The sequence below is a fragment of the Lactuca saligna genome, chromosome 8, assembly GCF_052625555.1.
Source record: "Lactuca saligna cultivar CGN05327 chromosome 8, ASM5262555v1, whole genome shotgun sequence".
Taxonomy (NCBI): Eukaryota; Viridiplantae; Streptophyta; class Magnoliopsida; order Asterales; family Asteraceae; genus Lactuca; species Lactuca saligna.
This window is the reverse complement of record NC_136424.1, coordinates 54380986-54407126: the sequence shown is the minus strand read 5'-3', so window position 1 is coordinate 54407126 and position 26141 is coordinate 54380986. Positions and strand designations below refer to the sequence as shown.

Below are 26141 nucleotides of genomic sequence, written 5' to 3'. Positions count from 1 at the left end.
ACTGTTGGATAAGGTGTCTAAGTCCATAACTATTTCTGGTATGTACTTGACCCGACCCGGCATGGTCCATTTGGGTTGCATGGCACCATGCAATTGGATAAACTAAATGAGAGAAATAACGCTTGGAGATTATTAATATATTATAAGTTCTAATATATTAATAATATTATTTGATTAGTTTGATCAAGAATTAATTTAGAATTAATTAAGTGATCAAAAGATAACTAATTAAATATATGGGTTGATTAAGTAAATCATCCATATCTTGTATAGTGGGCTAAAAGGCTCCATGGATCATCAAGTTGGGTTCCACCCATAGGATGCTCCATGGATGCTCCATGGGAGTTACAAACCCATGGGTCATGGAAATGAAGAGTCATGACACATTAGGGTTTAACCCTAGATGTGTCAACACTATATAAGGAATATGATCTCCTCCCAAATCGGTTACACACTAAGAAAAAGAGGGCTTGGCCGATTTGAAGAAGTGTGTATTCTCTCATAAGTTCTTCCAAGAGCATTTGGTGTTGTGTGAAGCATTTGAGGCATCACCACTTGAGGTGCTAGGCTCACAAGGTTTCAAGGAACACAAGCAACAACAAGGTAAGTTATTCTATCTATACTTTATGTTAAAATTGTTCCCCATGTATGCTAGATAGGAATATAACCTTTGAAATCAACTTTGCATGACAAATTAGACAAACATAGATCCAAGGTTATTAGGGTTGCATGTACACTTAGGAAGTGTTAGAATGCTCAAAACCCATCAATATCAAATAATAAAATTTCATTACTATTGTGATAATTTAATTTATATATTGTATTTTCACTAATCTTAACGGTCTTATTTTTTCTAATAACCGTAACGCTTTTACTAAATGTATTTTTTACAAATCTCCTAATATCTTATAATTTTAATCTTACTTTATAATTTTTCATAACTATGTTATTTTCAAGATTGACTGCTTTAATAGTGTTTTTTTTTCAATCTATTCAATTTTATATTTCATTGTACAACATCATCGTTTGTATGTATTCTGAAATTTCACTTTAAAAATGTTTAATGTTTACACCTTGATATTAATTTTTTTAATAAACTCATGTAATAATTATGGAATATATATCTCATTTTAATTAACATTCACTTCCTTTATTATATCAAATTCCTCATTAAACGGATATATTTTTGGAAAATAATAATTATAATAGGACAGCATTATCTAAAACGTAAATGTTTGATATACTTTTGGAGAAAAAAAAATCAGGATCATTAAAAAAAATTATATAAAGAAAATACAAATTTAAATTTGTTGAAATTATTGATGAAATTACTGGCGAAAATTTATTTTGGAAGGAGTTATATTTTGTAAGGTATAATAATATTACAAAATTTGAAATATCTATATTTGTTGTGCAAATTAATAAATTTTATTGTTACTATACGAAGATAAAAAAAGTAGGTTGATATGATATACAAAAACATAATAATTTCAATGATATTTTAAAACCATGCCAAAATTAACCGGATTCTTATGATATAAAAAAAAAATCATAATCATCTCTAATATATAAAAATAACATTTTCGTAATTAATGTCGATTCCCAAGATAGTTAATTTTTGTTTTGTTAAAGGTACCTAATACCTTTTCATGTTTATTTGAAAAGTTTCAAAAAAGTAGTTAACTGATTTCATGTAATTTGTGACAAAGAAAATCGAAATATATGAATACATACATTTGATATAGGAACAAAAAATGATCGAAAAAAATATAAAAAGCGAAAGAAGGTACTGACCTTCTAGCGCACAAGAGCGAATGTTGATAACAGAGAATAATGATGGAAGTTATAAGCAATATTAACGATGTTGTAGGAGAAGGCTTGAAGAAAAGAAACGATTGAAAATAAATGTGAGTCGCGGATTCAATGATGAATCATATATGTATGTAATAATTCGAATATGATTTTTCGGTATTAATGATTTCCTAATAAAAAAAGATTTTATATTACTGGTTTACTAATATAAGCGGATTTATATTAATAGTTGATATTAAGGCCTTGATTGAAATGATTTGTTAGTAATATATTTTTAAAATTGATCATATTAAAATCTTCATAACTGAAAATTCAAGATGTAAAATATGGAAAGCTTTTATTGGAATTAAATACATTCCATTTCAACGAATTTAAGTTATTGATTGATGATTGGAAATCATTTATTGGAATTAAATACATTCCATATGGGGAAGATGATGTCAGCAATTTGATCTAAGGGTGGAAAAAATAAGATTGAAATACAATCAATGGTCCACATTATTTAAGATGATGTCATAAAGTTTCTCTTTTAGTAATATTTAAGATTGTTGATTATATTGAAGTGTTTTTTAAAGATTGATATGTTATTGCCTAATTTATGAAGTGTATAAAAAATGTTACTTCTCAACAAGTTGTATTCCTTAAGAATGAAAGAATAAAAAAAACCCATTGATTGAAATCGTATTCTGTAAGAATAAAAAATGAAATAATGGAAGTAATGTTCATACTGGTTAAATGAAGTCGTGAATATGATTTGATTTAAATGTAATGGATAAAATTTGAGATTTGATTTGATTTTTTTTAATTATTTTATTTAAGTGACTAAAATTTAGTTTTTTTTTTCTTTCATATTAAAATGTCATAATTGCTCTTATAATTAATTAATTAATTGTAGTTATATAGTATATGTTAATCCATGTTAGCAACATATACCCAAATATCACATCCCTTTATTTTTTTTAATCTAATTCCTAAAATTTGGTTACACATTCACACAATATTTGTGGTTCACATTTGAATCTAACCCTATATATATATATATATATATATATATATATATATATATATATATAGAGAGAGAGAGAGAGAGAAAGAGGTGGGTTCAATTGAGAAAATAAAAAAGGTTGAAAATGGAGGAATCATTCTCAGCCACTCATTTGATTTAAGCATAAAAAGACACGGTGGTAAACTTGTAAATATGTTAATAACCTTCAATCTCAAATACGTATCGATAACAGTTCGTTCATTATCAAAAATTTTCCTCCAACCTTCAATAATCATCCAGATTTCTTCAACTAAACCGGAATTTCTTCATTGTTCATGAAATTGGAATCGGAGTTCTGGACTCGCAGTCACCGTCGACATTGAAGGATTCAGAATCGGTACTCACAGGTTCCCAATCGGATTTTCGGAAATCAAAATCAAAATGAGAAATCGATTAGACATAGGATGTCGCATCTAAAGTCGAGATCGGACATATATGATGATTTGGAATTGATAACTCAATGTTTTTAAGATTTTTAAAATAGTTAACTTGTATGCACTCCAACTGTTTGATGAAATGCATAAACTAAATTACCACGTTATATTCACATATGAATATGTTTTCTCAGCTAAATGAGTATATGATTATTAAAAACACAAAACAAATATGCAAGTCTGTATGTTATTCATATGTGAATAACATATAAAAATTATATATATTTGTCAAAATACCTTTGAATATTCATAAATGAATATATTCACAAGTGAATATACCTTGTAATATTCATATTTGAATATACTGTGTAATATTCATAAGTGAATATATCATCTAATATTCACAAGTGAATATAGTATGTAATATTCACAAGTGAATATAGTATGTAATATTCACATGTGAATATAGTATGTAATATTCACATTTGATATACCATGTAATACCATGTAATATTCACATATAAAATATTCTTTAATACTCATAAGTGAATATATCATCTAATATTCACAAGTGAATATAGTATGTTAGGGCTGTCAAATCGGGCAGTCGTGTCGTGTTTTTGTCTGACACGACACGACAAGGTTTTGTATAACACGAACACGACACGATACGATGTCGTGTTTTTTTTTTCATTAACACGAAAACGAACCAATTAAAACACGACAACACGACACGACACGACAAAGATAATATTACATAACGATTAGTGTATTTCGTTCATACTTACAGATATATAACACGACAAAAACGACAAACACGAAAAACACGACAACCACATGCTTAATCGTGTCAATTCCGTATTGATTTATGAACACGACACGACATCGTGTTTTTTAACCTTGACACGAAAACAACACGAACACAAATTCGAATTTTGATTTCGTCCCGATTTCGTTTCGTTCCGTGTATTTTTGTCGTGTGTTAGGTGCATTTCATGTACCCATTTTGTAGCTTTATTTCATAAAAGTACATTGCATATAGGCTTAAACTCATGCATTTTGCATGTTTTTCGGGATTTTTCATGAGGCAATTTCATTCAAATACTTTTGTGATATTTTAGGGACTTTTGGAGGAAGGATATTGTTGGAGGAGGTAAATAAAAGTTGCGGACAAAATTTCAGGACTTGCGGAGCACCGAGGAGCAAGATATCAAAGAAATGAGGATTTTGGCTTTACAGACGTTTACACGGCCGTGTAAATGGAAGCCTGGCGTTTACGCGGGCCGTGTAAACGTAGATTTCTGCGCATTATATTTTTGCGTTTACGCGGGCCGTGTAAATGACAGTGTTAATTTACGCGGGCCGTGCAAACGTAAACGTGGGTTTTAAAGCAGTTTTTCACCATTCTTAAAGGGGGGACCGATTTTTTACTGAGGGAGTCGACTTTTGGAGTAGAGAAGGCGAATTTCTTGAGGATTTTGAAGTTGATTAACACTTGGGAACATTTGATTTCATTTTGTAAGAACTTTAATTTCATTTTCTAGATTTGTGATCTTGTTCTAGCCATGAGTGGCTAGAACCCTAAATTCTCCAACTTTATGTCTTGACATTTGGATGTGATTTCAATCATATGACTTGATGTTTGCTTTCAATTTTCTATCTAGTGAATTTGATTTTGTCTCAATTGAATGTTTGATTCTAATTGTGATTCTTATTGGCCATTTGGATTAGGGTTAGATCATTCAAGTTATCTAATTGCAAAATCCGTAATTGTTTTGTAAATTGGACTAGGTAACAAGCACTAATCTGATTTCTATTGAATGAAATTAGTGTAAATCTATTCACACATTCTTATGCTCCCGAGCTTATGAGGAGTATTGATTATTATTGGGAACATTCACATAAAGTTTAATGCAATCTTTCAACCTAATTCTAAGAGCTTGTTTAGATTAGATTGGTAAGGTTAGGATTAATCAAAGAGCTTGTTTTGGTTAATTATTGTGGTGAATGGGAAGTGTTAGAGCTTGTTAACACTTTCAAGTACCAACTTAGATAGAATTAAACAAATATCTTTTCATCCATGGAATCACATTGCTAATTTGTCTTGCATAGAGTTGGAGTTCTCACAAATCCTAAATTTGTTTCATTTAATTGATCATTTCCTTATTGCTTTATTCTTTTGTTTAAATCATTGCATACCAACCCCCCATTTATGTGACCATTATTGTACCTTCCGCAAAAAGGTATAAACATTTGTTCTGTGTCTCTGTGGATCGACCCTATTTACCTTGTATTACATTTCTAGTACAAAGTAGTAGTGTTTAAGGAGTTATTTTACCCCTTTATTTGTTGGGTTTGACACGCTCAACAAATTGGCGCCGTTGCCGGGGACACGGTGTTACTAATTGTTTATGCCAAGCATTTTGTGAGCAGGTGCTTTCAAAAAAAAAAAAAAAAGTCAGGTAGAAGATAAGTTTTCAATTGAAGGAAGTGGTGAGAAGGTTAATGTTTTGTAAAGGCCCACCTACTTAGAACAAAGCACATTTAGGGGCCAAGTCGAGCCAACGACTTAAAACAAGGGCAGCTAACCGGGAGGCAACCCGGGGTTATTTTTGTCCTTTCTTTTAAAACTTTTTAGTCTTTAGTAAGTTTTAATTTTTTTTTATGTCCCAAATGGTTTTAACTTATTTTTTTATGCCTAGAAAATGAATCTCCGGCTCCAAAAGTACTTCACGGATAGCTTGGGGAGGATGAAGAGGAGGTTCTCACCACAATTGCAAGGCTCCAAGAACGATTTGGTAAATTCTTTCCATATCTTTAGTCGTTCATATTTTGCTTAAAAATTCAATTGGTTTGCATTTGTGGCTGTTTTGGACCTATTCCCAACCCAGCTATCATCCTCCACCATCCGACTCTCAATAGGTCGGCTATGTCTCTCTCCAAGCATTGAGGACGATGCTTATTTTAAGTTTGGGGAGGGGCATCCATCCATGCATAAATCCCGTTGCATGTAGGTTGCATGTAGTTTTGTACATATTGCATTAATTTTCATTTCATTTTCTTTTTCATTTTTTTTTTCTGCATGGAAAATTTTTCAAAAACCAAAAAGATTTCTTTCTATTCTAATTTTTAATATTTTCTTTGCATCTAAATTTTTGCATTGCATTCATAGCATAATTAAAAAAAAAAAAAAAAAAACGATCCAATCCAAAGCAACCAAATCTTCTCAAAACAGTTGAGATGGTAAGTGAGTTGTGTGCCTTGAAATTGGCTTGCTCTTTTTATTGAAAAATCTAAAATCAAGTTAATCACACACGAACACACCTCCCGAAGCTACTTGTGCAAAACAGAAAATGAGAAGATTGTCAACATTGGAGCATAACAGCAGGTATGAGTCGATTCTTTGGGACATATGACCGGTCTTATGAGTAGTAATGCTCAATTGAACTTAAAATACCAAATTCAAAAGTTTATAAAAAGAATGCAAAATCTCAATGTCCCGCCTTCCAGCGCTCTTAAAAGTCCTTTCTACTCATTCCCTTTTATATACCCTGCTTGGGGACACAACGTTCAACTATACTTACGGGTCTTTGCATGTTAACCTTTAGTCCCCTGAAAAATGTCTTAGAAGTCCTCACAGTAATAGACCGTGAGATGTCCCATAACAGAAAAGTCAAGGACGAAAATATAAAGAAATCGGCCAAATAAATACATAAATTAAGTGTTATGTGTTAATTTAGTTATTTGTATTTAAATAATAATAATAATAATGGATCTTATTTATATATGTATTAAAAAAAAAAAAAAAAAAAAAAAAAAAAAAAAAAAACTATTATTAAGTTAATCTGTGACCTTTGGGATTCGAACAAGTAAACTCTGAGGGGTGTTCTACACCTAATCACCTAAAGCTAAATTGTTTGGGATTGATTGGGTTGAAAGTTCGTTATATGGGTTCCATAGAAAGTCATGAACTTAATAATAGCAAATAAAGCTAATCTGTGGCCTTTGAGGTTCGGGCAAGTAAACCCGAGGGATCTCTTTAAATCTAGCACACTAAGGTCATTTGATTTGGATGTGTTGGTTGAAAGCCTGCTACACGAATTTCAAAGAAAGCCATGAGCTTTATTTATAAAAAAAAATGTAATTAGAAAGTTTGTATATAGTTGTGTTTATAGTTTAACTAATATTATGTTTAGGAAAAAATATTTGGCTGCCAAAAGATTCCCTTGGACTTGGATTTGAACTTATGACAGTGGGACTGAATGTTAATTACTTTGACTGGAGTAAGTGGTTTGAATCTTGTAACCAATTTGGGTAAATATTAGGGAATTTTTAGAAAAGATTTTTCGAAAAAAAGATTGTTGTTGACTAACAAATAGCTGGAATCGGACATTGTTATATTTTATGAAACAAAGATGGTTGAGCATGTTTTGTCACATATAATTTCACGAGAGTAAGACCATAATTTGTTCCAAGAATTGACTTGATGATATCGAAAAGGAATAAGTGTTGTGATCTTTGATTCTATTGAGTTGTACTAGGGAGTAGCTAAAATCTTGTCTCTATTATCATATAATATTTCGAGATTAAAGCCAAGTTAACTCAAGGCATGACAGGTATATTCTCAACTATGGTACAAAACAGGGTTAATTGGGTTGGATATATTTTTTCATGTTTGTTTTGATTTCTTGCATCAAGTTTCAAAAAAAAAAAAAAAAAAAAAAAAAAAAAAAAAAAAAAAAAAAAAAAGTTTAACTTTGATTTTCTTTTCTTCTCTTTTATTTTACTTTCTCCGGTTCAAATTTTCTTGTTCTTTCTTGAGGACAAGAAAGGTTTAAGCTTGGGGAGATTTGTTAGGTGCATTTCATGTACCCATTTTGTAGCTTTATTTCATAAAAGTACATTGCATATAGGCTTAAACTCATGCATTTTGCATGTTTTTCGGGATTTTTCATGAGGCAATTTCATTCAAATACTTTTGTGATATTTTAGGGACTTTTGGAGGAAGGATATTGTTGGAGGAGGTAAATAAAAGTTGCGGACAAAATTTCAGGACTTGCGGAGCACCGAGGAGCAAGATATCAAAGAAATGAGGATTTTGGCTTTACAGACGTTTACACGGCCGTGTAAATGGAAGCCTGGCGTTTACGCGGGCCGTGTAAACGTAGATTTCTGCGCAGTATATTTTTGCGTTTACGCGGGCCGTGTAAATGACAGTGTTAATTTACGCGGGTCGTGCAAACGTAAACGTGGGTTTTAAAGCAGTTTTTCACCATTCTTAAAGGGGGGACCGATTTTTTACTGAGGGAGTCGACTTTTGGAGTAGAGAAGGCGAATTTCTTGAGGATTTTGAAGTTGATTAACACTTGGGAACATTTGATTTCATTTTGTAAGAACTTTAATTTCATTTTCTAGATTTGTGATCTTGTTCTAGCCATGAGTGGCTAGAACCCTAAATTCTCCAACTTTATGTCTTGACATTTGGATGTGATTTCAATCATATGACTTGATGTTTGCTTTCAATTTTCTATCTAGTGAATTTGATTTTGTCTCAATTGAATGTTTGATTCTAATTGTGATTCTTATTGGCCATTTGGATTAGGGTTAGATCATTCAAGTTATCTAATTGCAAAATCCGTAATTGTTTTGTAAATTGGACTAGGTAACAAGCACTAATCTGATTTCTATTGAATGAAATTAGTGTAAATCTATTCACACATTCTTATGCTCCCGAGCTTATGAGGAGTATTGATTATTATTGGGAACATTCACATAAAGTTTAATGCAATCTTTCAACCTAATTCTAAGAGCTTGTTTAGATTAGATTGGTAAGGTTAGGATTAATCAAAGAGCTTGTTTTGGTTAATTATTGTGGTGAATGGGAAGTGTTAGAGCTTGTTAACACTTTCAAGTACCAACTTAGATAGAATTAAACAAATATCTTTTCATCCATGGAATCACATTGCTAATTTGTCTTGCATAGAGTTGGAGTTCTCACAAATCCTAAATTTGTTTCATTTAATTGATCATTTCCTTATTGCTTTATTCTTTTGTTTAAATCATTGCATACCAACCCCCCATTTATGTGACCATTATTGTACCTTCCGCAAAAAGGTATAAACATTTGTTCTGTGTCTCTGTGGATCGACCCTATTTACCTTGTATTACATTTCTAGTACAAAGTAGTAGTGTTTAAGGAGTTATTTTACCCCTTTATTTGTTGGGTTTGACACGCTCAACATCGTGTCGTGTCATAAATTGACACCCCTATACTATGTTAATATTCACAAGTGAATGCATCGTTCAATATTAAAATATGAAGATACTATGTTTATTATATGCTATATTCATATATGAATGATACTTAAATTGTAAAAAAAAAAAAAAAAAAAAAAAAAAAAAAAAAAAAAAAAAAATCATACTTTTTATTCGTAAGTGAATAATGAATGTATTGTAATAAAACATGATGCATTTTTATTCACTTATGAATAACGATAGCTAAATATATATATATATATATATATATATATATATATATATATATATATATATATATATATATATATATATATATTATCTTAAAACTATATCAATATAGATGTCTATTTGTAGAGAATAAAAAATCATGAGTTTTGGTATATTTAAAATCATTTTTTGATAAAAATATCTTCTAAAAATTTATAAAAAACGGAAAAAAACTATATTTTTGTATATATTAAGGTAATGATTAGCATAGTTTAAGGAAATGTGTTTTGTTGGAAAACACATGTTCATTCCTTTCTCATTTCCGCAGGTACCTTGGACGATTTTGCTGCAAAAATAAATGATTGACTGAGAATGGCTGAGAATGATTCCCCCATTCTCAACCTTTTTTTTTTCTCAATTGAACCCTCCCATATATATATATATATATATATATATATATATATATATATATATATATATATATATATATATATATATATATATATATATATATATATATATATATATATATATATATATATATATATATATATATAATTTTGGAATGTTTTGGTTCTATGTATTTCCAATGCAAACCGATCCCACATTTTGTTACCTTTTGAATAGACAATTTTCAACAATGACGCCTTACCACCCACTAAAGTTAAAAAATAATAATCTTAAATGGATATATCGTCGCTATGTGGTCTTATTGGCTTAAAATTTATGACTTAAATAAGTTGATTTTTAAAACTATGAACTTCGTTGTTTATTTGGATCATGAAGAAATTAAAAAAAAAAAAAAAAATCGTATTAGCAATATAATAATAATATTATAAACAAGTAAACATGTTTTATATCCTCTTTTGCTAATCCCGACAAAATTTAAGTTATAAAAATACATTTCTAATGCTATTTTGTTATTGCTATATAACTTGAATGAGCTTTTCTTATTGTGATCTTTTTATCGTACTGGTGTGGGTGTAAACTGTAAAGATACCTTCCACTAATATTATAATTCCGTAAAGTACTAATATAAAATAATTCCTTAAAGTATTCTCTTAATACTTTTCTTAAAATCAATATTAATAAAGTATGGATAGACAGAGTATTATATGAGTGTCCTAGTATAAACTTTAAAAAGTGGCATTTGGATCAAAGGATTCCATTAATTTTGGAATAAAATTCATTTCAATCCTGTATTTGGTTAATGTTGTTAGTTAAAGTGATGAGAGGAATTTCAATTCTTGAACGATTTAAGAGAATGTTTTGTGTTAAGAACTTAGAAAATCATTCCAACTTATCAATTCCTTAATATATATGCTTCATCTTGACTCCCGCCAACTTAAATTCTTGATCGATACTCTTATAATTTCTAAGTTTTAAACTGATTACATTATTAAACATATGTTCTACAACGAGCTTCTATAGATTGTAGTTTTCAATGCTTATTTTTTTTAAGAAAAAACTCAAATTAACGAAAACTTTATTCAATTATACAAACTTCTAAATTTTTATTTTAAACAAAAAGTACACAAAAACCGCTTCAATTAAGTTTTGGATTTTATGTAATTTCACTTTTAAATGATTCCGGTTAATTTTATCAAACATTTCCTCACAAATAAAATTTACTATTTTTTTCCAACTTACTGTTAGTTTTATCAAACACAGCTAAATCACTAACAAACAAACAAACAAATAAATTATCTTGGTTGTTACAAGATTCCTCAACTTTCATGAAAAGTTCACCAACAATCCTAGCATCCTATGATTCAACTTACGAAACCAGTCTGAATAAAGAAGAAACATGTTTTCTCTCTTGTCATTTTCAATGTTTTTGTCTAAATACCCAATACAAAAAAATAAAAAATAAAAAAACCGTTCATACAAAGACAAATGACATCGACCATATTATCAACCAATGAGTCACTTATTAGTTATTACAACTACTTCCTTACATCTAACAACAAGAATATCATATCTATTCAATATCCATCCATCAAATCCAAACCCACAAAACAAAGACCCAAATCCTTTCAAAATATATACTAAAAAAAAAAAAAAAACTCAATTTTTTTCTTTTTTCATTTTTCCAAATTTAAATCCTAACAATCGTCTCATCATAATAAGGTCGTTCCAAAAGGATTATTGGCATGAGGATGGGCCCCGTTATTGACCGGGAATTGACCAAACCCAGAATCGAAAAAAGGGTTGGGTGGGGCGGGGCCCGGGCCCATCATGTGGTTCGGTTGGTACGGACCGAATGGGTTTGGGTTCGGGTTAAGGTTAGGCGGGTGGTATGGTGTGAGTTGGCTCCCAAACGGGTCGGGTGTGTCAAACGGGTTTGGAGCGGGTGATCCGTAAACGGGTTGTTGGGAGGCTCTGTATGCTCCTTCATCGTATAAGCTGTTGAGTGTAAGCGAGTCCAATCCACCAGCCTGATGAAAAAATTACAAGGAAACAATCAAGTAAGTATTTGAGGATTCCGGTGGAATCGGAATTAGAGATTCCATTCCGTTGAGTTGAAGAGTTACCAATTGTCTGTCTTGAATTGAAGAGATGTTTGTGGAAGGAGTGGTGACTAAAGCAAGTTCCCAACCAGTTGGATCAAAATCTTTTGATTGAAAACCAGATGTTGTAGTATTAGTAGTAGTATCTACATGGAGAAAAACAAAATGAAATTTATTAAAAAAGGGAATAGTAATTTTCTTTTTATTAAAAAATAAGAAATTTGGTCAAATTTACCAGATGGAACAATGGCAAGAGCCAATGCATTGGTTTCCTGAATAGCCGATCCATTAGGCAATGGATCATCAAAATTCAATCCCTAAACAAATATCATTGTTATTATTCCATTATTAAAAAAGTAAAAACCATTTAAAATTTCAGAATTAATAAAAAAAAATAACTTACCAGTAAATCATCCGGGTCCCGGCTGTTAAAAGTAGGCTGGGGGGGAGGTGGCTCATGAACATGATTTGAAGCTAAAAAGTCATTTATTGGCACTGCTTTAATTTCATCAATTGTTGAATATGTTTCTTCTTCATGTTTATTTTCTTCTTCTTCTTCTTCTTCTGCTTCTGGTTTATATGTCAACATAAGTCTTTCTGGGTATTCCTGAATATATATATATATATATAAATGACAATATATTTTTAATTACCAAAATAAAAAAATGTTTTTATTAAAAAGCTATTTAAATTTTGACACTCACTAATGTCTGAGTTGGCCCAGAGACCAACCTTGGTGCCTCTCTTATGTACTCTTCCATTGTTGCCAGAAAGGATTGTGGAGGCTGCAAAACAAGATACAGAGTATTTCTGTTCAAATTACCAATATACCCTTCTTGAAACTTTTGTCACCATAATCAACCAGGGGGAATAATAAAGTTTTGTTTAAAAAAAATTACCAAAATACCCCTCTCGCAACTTTTGTTGCCACGAGAAACAGGGGTCATTAGAGTTTTGGTCAAATTACCAAAAATACCCTAGTTAAAATTACCAAAATACCCCTCTTGAAAGTTTCATCACCATAATAAACCAGGGGGAATAATAAAGTTACGTTTAAAAAAACACCAAAATACCCCTCTCAAAACTTTTGTAGCCATGAGAAACAGGGGGCATTAGAGTTTTGTCAAATTACCAAAATACCCTTTTTCGACAAAAAAGAAACAAGAGGCATTAGAGCAAAAAACTATACCTCTCTGAGAACAGGAAACTGGAAATTTCTAGCAAGCTCCAATCTTTTGCAGACATCATAAAAATCAGAAAGGCTTCCAGCCTGAATAAATTTAATCAAAAATTAAAAACTTTTGCAATTAAAAAAATGTAAATTTTTATTTAAAGTTACCTGTTGACCTGCTCTTTTATATATATCAAGGGCTTTGATGGCTTCATGTCTTGGCATCTCAAAAAACTAGACAAATTATAGACAAAAAAAATAAACATCATGGTGATATTTTATTATTATTTCATTAAAAAAATATATATATTTACTTATTTATTTAATCACCTTATCAATAAGATTGATAATTCCATCATTAACAGCACAATAGATTTTAAAACTTTCTTTTAGCACCAATGCCAAAGCATATTGTATCAAATAATTCCCAACAGCTGCTCCTTCAGGCTGTCAATCACACAAAATAGCAATGTACTTTTTATAATTTCAAATTACAACTTATTATTTATACAAATATATTAAAAAAATATAATAAAAAAATACCCTGCATCCCATAAGTCGATAGAGTAATTGCTGTAAAGCAGGAAGTTGTTCCAATAATTCTTCACTTTCTAAATCCCTTGTTCTGCTATAACCCTGCACTTATTATTATTTAAATTATTATTATTAATGATATTATATAAGATAATAATAAAATGTAACAAAAAATATATACCTTATTTTCTTGACCTTGAGCAAGTCTTGGGATTTTTTCAGCTTCAATATCATATTTCAAAACTCTAAAACATTCAAGTCTTTCTTCTAGGAAAAGTCCATATGTTCGTACCCAAGCAGAACAATCCCAAGCTGTAAAATTTTATAAAAATAATAAAAAATTTATAAAACAATTTGAAGTTTGGAATTATGAGTTGAAAATGAATCAAAAAAGATACCAATGGGGCTTGAATCATCTTTGAAATTAGCAAGTTGAAGAACACGCCCTCTTTGTTGAAAGTTTACAAGTTCTTCCCTGAAAGTTGGATCACCTTCCCTTAGTGTTCTATGGATAACTATCAGTGTTTTTAAAGCCACCTGATAAGAAACAAAAAGTTTTAGATGCAGAAAATTGTGAAATGTGAAGTACTTTCATTGATTTGTTTATGTCTTTATGATGACATGATTAACTTGATTCATCAGGTGGAAGAAGAGAATTGCATGGATGATTGGATGTTGTAACTAAAATCAGTTATTACATATGGTTTAATCGTTATGGAAGTTTCCTATCGATGTCATAGTTGAAGCGTAGTGAGAGTAAACCCTCTCAATGGAATCTAGAACCGTGATTCAAGTTATGTAAATGAAAACGAAATCATTACAGGAAGATTTTTACAAAACCCTAATTCCGCAATCGACGATAACAAAGAAGAAAACTTGAAAACATTACCGTCCAATTACGAGTTTTAGCCAATCTCCTTGCTAGGGCATGTAAACAGTATTGTACATCGGCTCGAGGACGAACAGCAGAAGTATACGCCAAAATTTCTGGAAAAATAAAACCGACATGTTCAACATTTTGCCATGGAAATGATACGAATCGTTGATTGGGGAAACAGGAGATGAAATCACTCACTTCTGATGTGTCTCTCTTTGGGTGGGCACTCAACATGATTGGTGGCTTTAACGATCGCAACATCCACATCCTAAATCACACATAAAATCCAAACCCTATTTATAGATAGAATCATAGAACGATAGATACACGAAATTTGTTTGAACGATTGTGAAGAAATATAGGGGGGAAGACCTTGAAATCGCTATTGACGTGGGCTAATCCGACTTTGGTTTGATCTTTGAGAGCACCATAGGCTTTCCGCCATGTTTGCATAGTACCCATCTTATCTCGATTGATCGAAGGGTGTTACAGATAGATCGCCAAGTATTTCGATCGATTTTCGGACAAAGAATTACAGACTTTGAATAGACCTTTCTTCTCTCTTGTGACAAGGAATCCAAAGAAGACAACTGCACATCGAACAGCAAAATTAGGCTGTTACTATTCTCTCTCTCTCTCTCTCCCTTTTTCTGTATATTCGAATACTTTATTTGTGATTGTGGCGAATGTGGTCAACTTGGTTGGCTATGGCGGCCACCGTCATCATGATCGGGTCTTCTTTTTATTCTTTTATTTAGATAATATATTTGTTATATAATTTTGACAATTTTTATATAATATTGGGATTTTTGTGTTTATTTTTTTTTTAAGAATGTGTTTATTTATTTTACTGATATCATAGCATGTGTTTTGTTTATTAAGATGATTCTTCTTACATGTGCGTATCGTGGTAAGAAATTAACTTTATTTGATCTTTGATACTTTGGGATAGATTTTGAAAATCTTTTTGAAGCTTGGATGATGAATTCTAAGATAATGTTTGATGTTATGTAATATAAATACGGATTAAATGATTATTTTATTAAAATTAACATGTTAGAATATAATTTCTAACGTTCGGAAGATAATCCAATTACATATATCATTGGACTATTTATGTAATTAGTTAAGTTTACAAGGTATAATTATTATTACCTTAAGGTTTGCCTAAATGACTAATTAAGTCTCATATTTATGTCTTACATTAATTGATAAGATTAATTGTAATAACAAAAGACGTGAGGGGACTAATGTGGATTTTCAAAAGGATGCACTTTATAAATATGCGATTAATTTTGACATAACGTTCTTCTTGATTTTTCTCTCCATAACAACACCCTAACAATCTTAATTGATCGTCTAATCCTCTTCATCAAAAGAGTACATCGTCTTGGTGAATCACTGATCATAAGGCAATGAAGACGGAGGGATTAACATCATTCTCCACCGGGTAAGTTCTTCTCTTGATCATCATTTTATCACTATGAAATTGTGTTGAATTGGTTGAGAAATCGATCAATGTGGCCATTAATTCTCTACATGATCATTAATTCTCAACATTACAAACTTTAAAAAACAAATAGAATAGCAAGAGTGCACCATAGATGCAATTCTCATTGAGAGTGAAAGTTTGATTGTAACAAGTGTTTCCTTGAATGGACCAGTTGATGATATAAAGGAGTCAAAAGCATGGTTTTTAAGGAAAACCATATGTCACGATGTGACATGAAGGATGTCATGACGTGGCATGACAATTGAAGATCACCTGCTTCTGATGGGTGCCACAACGTGACTTGAAGAGTGTCACGACATTGTAAACGTTACAACCAAGTCCATGATTTTTTAGGGTTTCTTCCATATTTAAAGCCATCAACTTATTATCTAGGGCATCTTTTTTTCATCAAACTTCCTTTAACAAAACCCTACCCCCCCCCCCCTTCCCCTTTCATGTTTGTGAGCTTGTTTGATTTATTGGAGGCCTTGTTCTTAGCTTTTGGTGAAACTTGAAGAAGAAGGAAGTTCAATGTGGTGCAAGGAAGCAAGGAACTAACTTGGATCCTTTATTCCTTTCAGATTTTGGTGTTATTGGAGGTATAAAGTTCACATCTTGACCTTTGTTCTTCTTATTTCAAGTTTAAGCTTGTTTAGATGATTTTGGTTTCTTCCATGAATGCTCTTGGAGTTTGAGGGACTCCATACCTTGTTGGGACACTCAATTGGTCCATAGGTTTCTGAGAATGAGAAAATAGTCATGTTTGAAGCTATTTTGGGTCCATAAGCAAGTTAGGGTCATATTAAGGACTTAATGGACTTAAGGTTGTCGATCTAGCTTTAGGATGGATTCCTAATGGATAAAGTCGGAAACTTTATCCATTGAGTCAGTAAAAAGAACTAGATATGAGGTTATAGGCCTTGATCTAAAGGAATTAAGCACTTAATGAATATTTTAGCATTCTGCCAGAAGCTACGGCGTGGTAGTGCTCAAAATCGGGACTGTTTTGTCCTTGTTTTCTCATAACGTGGCGCATGTTTGTCACGTCATGAAGTTGGCTTTGATTAGGTTAACTGTTGACTTTTTGGACTTTTGACCAGTTTGACTTGGAGTCAAACTAATAGGATTTGGGTTGATGATTGAGGATTTATTTGTCCCGGTGTTAGTTGGTTTGAGGGATTGATCAGTGCAAGGGTTAGAGTGTTGTTGTGCTTCTACGGTTCTGCGATTCAGGTAAGTTTCTCACTATGCCACGTATCCCATTTTTATATCCTTTGCATGGTAAGATAAAGGTATTGTTAGAGTAAAATCATGTTATTAGCCTAACGCAAGTTCTTATTATGTCTTGCAGTTTGAACACTTAATGTTTTAGTATGTTAGACTGGTATGGTCTTGACTGTTGATTGTATGATTATGTTAGAAGTTATGTTGGTTAGGATTATAAGGGTGGGCTAGTTATCAAGATCATGTAGGAATGACCAGCAAAGAACTTAATTGAGAAGTGGTCAATCGTAGGGTAACTGGGGAAGGATAGTTGCCAAAGGAATGTGTTATATTAGTGTAGGTGTGTGTTTATGCTATATGATTATGTGGTAGTGATAGCTTGGACCGTATGTAGTCTAAGTTGGATAGCCTGAGAACTCTTGGTCTAATGGTTGATTGTGATGTTCTTGTCTAATTGTTCGCTCTTGGGTGTATCATATGTAGTCTAATACATGACTATCTATGACTTTATATCTTGTATGGAAAACATGGGGGTGACTCTTGGCGGTGGAGGTTGGGTTGGGACTATTTACTCCTTGGGTAGGGCCCGTTATGTATAGTTAGGTGGGGTCTATTATGTATGGTTGGGGCAGAGCCAGTTGTGTTGGGCTCGTGAACTCTTGGGTTGGGCCTGTTACGTAAGATATATGTATGTAGCTAGGAGATTTGGTTGCCCGACACTAGAGTCGAGATCTTGTGTGGATGCATTGTATGTATGATGAAATGTATAGTACACTGGGGAACTCACTAAGTTTTATGCTTACAATTTTGGATTAAACATTTTGCATGTAACATCCCAAAAATCATAGTAAATGTTTTCATTTTCAAAACCATTTAATATTCTGTAAATCATGCGAAACACTGTTTCAAAAAAAGCCAAATCATAAATCAGAGTATCCCAAAATCATCTATCAGTAAAATGTCCAAGGATGATGTGCATAATCACGCATTCGTCTTGCCTTCAATCATCTGATGTACCTGAAACCATGAAATCAAATTGTAAACCAAATATTAGTGAGTTTCCTCCTAAATACCCTACACAATAATGCAATAACAATTACAATACATGCATATAGTGTTTGTTGGCCATGGCCTCAACCCAACCATCCAGGGTTTGTTGCAATATCGCCTCAACTCAACCATCAAGGGTTTGTTGGCATATCGCCTCAACCTAACCATCTAGAGTTTTTTGGTCTACCACACAAAGCAGTACCACTTCACCCAACCATCCAGGGTTTTTTGGCCACCCGCCTCAACCCAACTGTCAATATGTCAACATATGCAATTGTGACATACCCATTTTCACGGTCAGAAAAGACTAATTTGTTTATGCTTATTTGTAAAATCAGGATATATTTTTTAAAGAATAATATTGCGAAATTTGTTCCCCCAGAAAACACGATAATGATATTATCAAAACTTTTTCGAATAAATGTATTTTATTTATATTAAAACATTGGGATGTCTTCTTCAATACAAAAAACATAAGTATAATGAAATATTACAAGCCTTACAGTAATTAAACTAATGGCCTAATACTCATCGAATCTCTCAGTAGAATGTATCTTTAACATTGCTACCTGTAATACAATTAACTGAGTGCGTCAGGTTGGGAAACCTAGTAAGTACATAGGGATTTCAATCCCACAATGTGGTAATAATATATATCTCAAACCTGCAAAAACCAACTATTATCATTAACAAAGATATATCATATCTCTAAAACAATTTATCACATCCCGTCAATTCCCAAGTACTGATCCTATACACCAATCTTACAAGATCTAACCTAAAGGATCAATATGAACAACAAACTGATAATGCTGATTTGGAAATTCCCTAGCAGCAAACTAGGATCAAGAAATACATCAAATGAGGGAAATGGAATAAGTTTCACCACGAACCTCTTTTTGTAAAAACAACAAGACAATTAAGTCAGGGGTGATTATCTAGATAATTGTGCCTAGCAGTAGTCTGACATTGTGAGATATTATTCCCCGAGACTCACCATATCCAACAGTATAACATCAGATATACCTAGTAATGGTCTATTACTGACACACTCTATTAGGCAGTCTATGAAGTTCCCTTAATTACTTTGTGAAAGGAAGCGTTGACACACAAAGCTCATCAAAAGAAAAGTACGGGGAAAGTAGCACCAAAGATATAGAGTTTTGAAAAAGACTTGGTACATAGAAAGTACTTTTGTACATAGGACATATTTCATCGATCATCAATCTCCTTTGTACATGATAGTACTTCTGGCATATTATAGTACCCTAGTTTGAGTAGGACTCGTATCCCAGAACATAATAATACCCCGGCATAAGCAGCACCAGAGATACAGAGTTTTGAAAAAGCCTTGGTACATAGAAAGTACTTTTATACGTAGGACATATTCCATCGATCATCAATCTCCTTGAACAGAGTTTCTACTCTCTATTCCAATCACACACGTACCCTTAATAAGATGATACCCAATATTCAAACTTAATTGAACTAAGCATTTCTTTTAAGTCTTATTTCATCATTAGGCAACTCGACAATGCTTATAGTCAACTTTCAATACCAACTCTATTTCGGCAACACTATCCTAATTTAGTGTAATATTTTATACATAGTATTAAGTATTAACATACATTTATCTTTTCATTTATAATACTTTTATTACTATTATCATGTAAATACATCTTAACCCATATAGAACCATGTCTGGTTCGCATAGCGTATAGAACTCACATATAAAGTTTCAATATATATTTAATACTTTTATTAATACTTGTATTAAAATCATGTTCATGAATGAGACTATGCACTCACTTTTTAGAGTGATGACTCGAAATTCGGACAATGCTTCGTTTCTAAAAATTGTCTTTTCCTTCGACGAAACCTAGTATCATTATCACTAAGTTTTAGTCTAATATTTATTTCGACTAATTATTAGTCTAGATTCATCATTAATTCAAAGTCTACTTCATGATCTATCAAGTAAGGATCATCCAAGTAGGACAGTTAGGAAGCAGGACCATTTCGGCGTATAGTCTTTCTGACATCCAACACCCAAGCCAATGTGATCGTTCTAGACACCTCTCCTATAAGTAGATCAATCATTATAATGAATTTGAATCACTGATAAGTATTGTTTATAGGTTCATAATAACAATAATGAACTTAAATATAAGTTATACTTAAAGTATGGTAAGCGAGAAACCGGGCTCTACGTTGTCAGAACTTCTAAGCCGAAAGCTTTACTTCTTAGGGCTTTCCGGTGCTCTGTGGGTCGCTAATAACACCTAGGAAGTGCTAGAGAAAATCCTTGAGGCTTTAGGGTGTGTGGGGGGGGGGTGGTGTGGGAGAGAGTTGGATGGAAATTGGTGAGGAAAATATTGAAATTCGGCCTCTATTTATAGGCTTCCATGAGCCGAGTACGCGGGGCATACTCAGTACACTGGGCATACTCAAATTACATTGGGCGTACTGGTACCACATGTCTCAATCAAGTCGCAAGCCGTGGGAAAGAAGTTGTGGTTCCAGATAGCGACATGTGTCGCCCTCTAGTTAATCCGAAAGTTAATTATCTTGTAAAATCCATAAGTTTTACATACGAGCTCCATTTTGAAGTTCTTCATATCTATGCGTAGGTATCGACGTGATTTACAACTTTTGTTTAGATTCTATTGGCTAATTTTAAATTTAATTTTAAAGTTATATTTTAACAGATTTAGGGGCTATTTGGTAAGATCTGAATTTTTAAGATGTCTGAATTTCTAAGAGGGTCTGAATTTTTAAGATCTGAATTTTAAACATGTTGTTTGTTTAAACCCTCTGAAGTTTTGTGCTTAAATATAAAAATGACCATTTTACCCTTCTGTGTTGTTTTTTTGCAAAATCATAAAAGCACCATACAAAATCCAAATTAAACAATCAAAGATAAATATTTGACAAATCTATCAAATTATAACAATCAAAATCGCTTTGTTTTAAATTATATGCTAATATTGATGATATTACAAAAATTTATGTTAACTACATACAAATGCAACAATCCAAATAAACTTAAAAAAAGCAGCAATAGACATCAGAAAAATCACAATGGAAACTACATTCATTATCACCCTCATCTTGATAGCATATTGGTCATTATCAATCACCTATATCAACCAAACAAAGGATACATCAGATTTTATCATCTACATTAAACATTTTAAGAGTGAATACATACAAATAGTTTTTATCATCCCAGGTTTCTTTTCTGCAAAAAGATTCAAGATAAAGAAATTTAAATAAATCATAAGTTGAAACAATTTCATTCAAGCATTTCATCAAATGGTTCATATGCATGTAAAATAAACATGGGAAAATCAACAATATCTCATCAAAGTCAAACCAAAATCAACAACATTTCATCAAAATCAAACCAAAATCAGCAACATTTCATCAAAATCAAACCCACTACAAGCATTTCAGCAAGTTTTACAAACGATTTCAAGGCAATTTCATTGGTTTCAGCAAGAAAATCAAAAGAAAACATGAGACTATAAAGAAGAATACCAAATTCAGAAGATTAGGTGTGTTGCGGCTGTACGAAGTGTTGTATCGGAGATGCAGGGGTGGAGCAGCAGCCAAAGCCGATGACGACGGCGATTGCAGGGAGGAACGAAGACGACAACGGCGATGAGATGGCAGGGAAGAACGAAGCTTCAACAGATGCTGATGTAGGATTTGGCAGTGTACATCGATGAGAAAGAAAAAGGTGGAGGCGCACTGGTAAAAAGAAATGAAAGACGTGAAGTAGGGTAGTTCTGTCATTTTTTTTCAAACGCGTATACAAGTCTGAAAAAATTTAGAGCATTTTATCCAATTCAGATGTAATTTTTAAGAGGTTATCAAACGAGCTATATCTGAATTTTTAAGAGGTTCCCTTTTAAATTTTCAATTAAGAGGTAAACAAACGGGGCCTTAGACAGTTAAAGACCGTTAAAAATTCATAAATGTTGTCATCCGACGTCCGTTTTTAATTGTATTTATATCGTTGAGTTCCTATTGACGAGATCTTCAATTCTCATTTAGATTGTGTCGGCTAAAAATCGATCGATCTAAAATTCAATTTTCGACTTGTATACCGCTACGCTGAATCTTAGAAAATTCATCACTTATTTTAGTGAAGTCAGATTTGGACGTTCTCTATATGCACGCTCTCGGTTTAACGTCTACTAATACTTTCATTTAGATCACTAAGGCTAAAAAGTATCTTATCAAAAATTTACATTTTACGATACGTGGAGTGGTACCGGTTTAATCGCAAACTTTAGATCGATCATAACTTCTTCGTTATAAGTCAGATTTCAACGTTCTTTATATGCACGAAATCCTTGTGACATACAATATAACTTTGGTTAATATTATTTATCCTAAATATTCTTCTATCAGAAAGTTATTTTTAATGCTTACTGTCACTAAATAGACTAGCCTGAATCTGCGGGCGTTGTAGTAACTGATAAACAATAATCAGTAAATACAAGTAATCAAACAAATCTACCAATCTAATAGGTTACTATAGCATAATAACATCCTATATACCAGGATACATAACATACCCTAGTGGGCCAACATTGGTTCCTTCAACCCACAAATACTGTGTTGAAAACTCACTTAAAAGTCTCAAAGATAGCTGAACTGATCACTGCTTTACATACTGGCTCTACAGGTCACCTATACAACAAACATGGACCAAGCTTCAATCTAATACCCAACATACCTCAAATTACCTAAGGTCAAACTTGGTCAAAGTCAACGGTCAAAAAGTCAAAAGTCAACATCCATCCATGTTACGCCATGCGTAACAGCCTGCAAAGAGCCAGCAAAAAGGGCAATTATGGAGCTATGCGCTACATAATTATGTTGGTACCAAAATGTGACAACCTGTAATTTCTATCTTGTAAAAGTCAAACTTTATCAACTAAAGTCAAACTTATCCAATAAAGGTCAAACTATTTCTTTATTTTTCTTAATTAGAGTTAAATTAATGAGTTATAGGGGTATAAACCTAGTATTCTTTGGTGTTGTGTGTTTTGGAGGGAATCATTTGGAACCGAGAATCTTCGCATGAGCCGCAAGCCTTCGATGGGCAGTAAACTCTCGGACCGCAAACGAGCCTTCGTAGCCGTAAACGTCTCTTGTTCTTGGCCGTGAACTCCTTCCACATGGGCACCTCAAAAGGTAGAAGCTTGCCATGGAACCTCTGGTGCTTTGTCTTGACCATCCTGCAGGTTAAACATCTCTCAACACACCATGCTATCTCTCGCTTCATGCATGGCTACCGATAACTAAGTCTAAAGTCTCGATAAATGACCATAAATTGACCACCAGTTATAAAAATTTTCATCATCAAACTACGTTTTTTGGAGATTGTTTTTTTCCTTCAAAAACAGTTTGTAATTTTGATGTAGCACCTAGTTACCGATATGTATTTTATTCTAGTATCTTGCATTTTGGCATTGGACTCGGCGAGTTGAGGCCCAACTCGTCGAGTCGGAGCGTATTGTACACAAAAGTTTAATGACCTACTCGACGAGCTCGCATCCAGACTCAGCGAGTAGGCGTTGTCCGGACAAAAACCCTAGATGAGGGTTTACACCCTATTTAAACCACTTATTCAGCCTCCCTTTCGTCCCCAATGCTTCCATAACTCCCCATAAGCAAACCCTAGCCATTTTTGAGAAGAACTAAAGCATTTTTTGTGGATCTTGCTAGTTGTGACCATAAGGAGGAAGGGAAAGGCTTGAGGAAACAAGTGAAGACCAGGGAAAACTGAGTTTATGCATCTTTCACGGTTCATTGGAGGTATAAATCTGTAACATTGCTCTTTCATTTGATAGATCCCTTTTTGGGGATATTTAGGGCTTTTATAAGCCATTTTTGGTAACCAACCATGATTGCAAGCATGGTTGGGGGTTGAGGCTTCAGAATCAAGTCTTTAAGGGAGTCACAAGGTAGTTAGGGGTTGCTTTTGCACCCATCTAAGGTCCTATGCATCATAAGAGCTTATTTTATGTCCTTTTGAGCTCAAAGTCCCATGCATGCACGTAAAGTTTGTAACTTTACGTGCTAGAATGATTGAAGGAGCTTAGATCTATCTTTTGGTTAAGAGTTGTACGCTAGAAATCGAGAAATGAGACTTGGACATGCTCGACTCGACGAGTCATTCTTTGGATTCGGCGAGTCCGAGGCAAAACTCCCCTTTGTTGTTAGGGTGAAGGAACCCAGTTGGGTGCTAGAAGGGTTTTTAGAGGGTACAAGGGAGTAATCCAACGTATTGGACTTAGCCTTAAACCTGGAGTTCATAGGACTCGACGAGTCCAAGGCAATCTCCTTACAGTTGAAGATGAACTCGACGAGTTGTTCATACAACTCGGCGAGTCAAGGACATGACTTGTTTATCAGAAGAAGATGAACTCGACGAGTTGTTCATCCGACTCGGCGAGTCGAATGAAGATTCATTCGATGTTTATAAAGAAAGGGGAACTCGTCGAGTCGTTACTGAACTCGACGAGTAGAGTCGTGGATAAGGACGGGTAATGATTTAAGGACTCGATGAGTTGGCGGCCCAACTTGGCGAATTGGGTCAACTGGAAGTTGACTTTGACTTAGACTTGGTGAGGGGTAAAATAGCCATTTTACCCTAAGAGTAGATATCAGGTTCTAACTAAATGTTTTGTCGGATTATAGTCGAAGGGTTACCAGAGCAGCAGTCAGACAGTTGCCAAGCAGTTTTCCAACAGTCAGCCTTACGAGGTGAGTTACCTTCCAGTAGCGGTGGGTCTACGGCCACAATGTCAGCCCACCAGTAGGAGTTGTATATTAGATGACTGTCTTTGTGATATTCATCTAGGTTTGCTACTACCTGATATGTTATGTGCTAGTATGATATGATGTTATATGCCAGTAGCAGTAGGGGAGATAGTCCCTAAGATTTCCGGGTGATAGGGCCAAAGAGAGGTAGTCATACCCAGTCATACTAGATAGAATATGATTATATGATACATGTTATGTGGTAGTAGTAGAGGGGTGAAATAGTCCCCGGTATCCGGTCGACATGACCGAAGGGGAGGCCAGCACCCATATATACTAGGCAGTATCCGATCGACATGACCGAAGGGGAGGCCAACACCCAGATATGCTAGACAGTATCCGGTCGACAGGACCGAAGGGGAGGCCAGCACCCAGATATGCTAGGCAGTATCCGGTCGACAGGACCGAAGGGGAGGCCAACACCCATATATTCTATGCAATATCCGGTCGACAGGGCCGAAGGGGTAGGTCGGACACCCAAATATGCTTGACAATATATGTATGATATGTGATTTTATGGTATGTGGTACGATGGGGGAGCTCACTAAGCTTTGTGCTTACAGGTTTCAGTTTTTGTTTCATGTATCTCTTCAGCGAAGGGGAAAGAACCGACGCGGTAACTGCACATCATACACACACCCCAGATTCCGCACTATGAGTTTCCTTGAGATTGTACTCTGACATTATCACTATTTTATGATTTGGATTTTCAGACATTATACATAGTTTTATGAGATGTTATGATTT

At 33.3% G+C, this 26141-nt stretch overlaps 1 protein-coding gene across 1 annotated transcript; it reads right to left on the bottom strand.

Annotated features, from left to right (window-relative positions):
* Positions 1 to 11581: 11581 nt before the first annotated feature.
* LOC145010995 (putative clathrin assembly protein At2g01600) lies at positions 11582 to 15466 on the bottom strand. Its single transcript, XM_078969595.1, has 14 exons — positions 15161 to 15466; positions 14987 to 15056; positions 14801 to 14898; positions 14310 to 14448; positions 14093 to 14223; positions 13921 to 14013; positions 13708 to 13824; positions 13546 to 13611; positions 13396 to 13476; positions 12911 to 12991; positions 12610 to 12813; positions 12442 to 12523; positions 12231 to 12352; positions 11582 to 12134 (listed from the first exon to the last, which is right to left on the bottom strand). Exons 1-14 carry the CDS (start codon positions 15248 to 15250, stop codon positions 11817 to 11819), a joined length of 1692 nt encoding a protein of 563 aa, XP_078825721.1. The 5' UTR covers positions 15251 to 15466; the 3' UTR covers positions 11582 to 11816.
* Positions 15467 to 26141: the final 10675 nt, after the last annotated feature.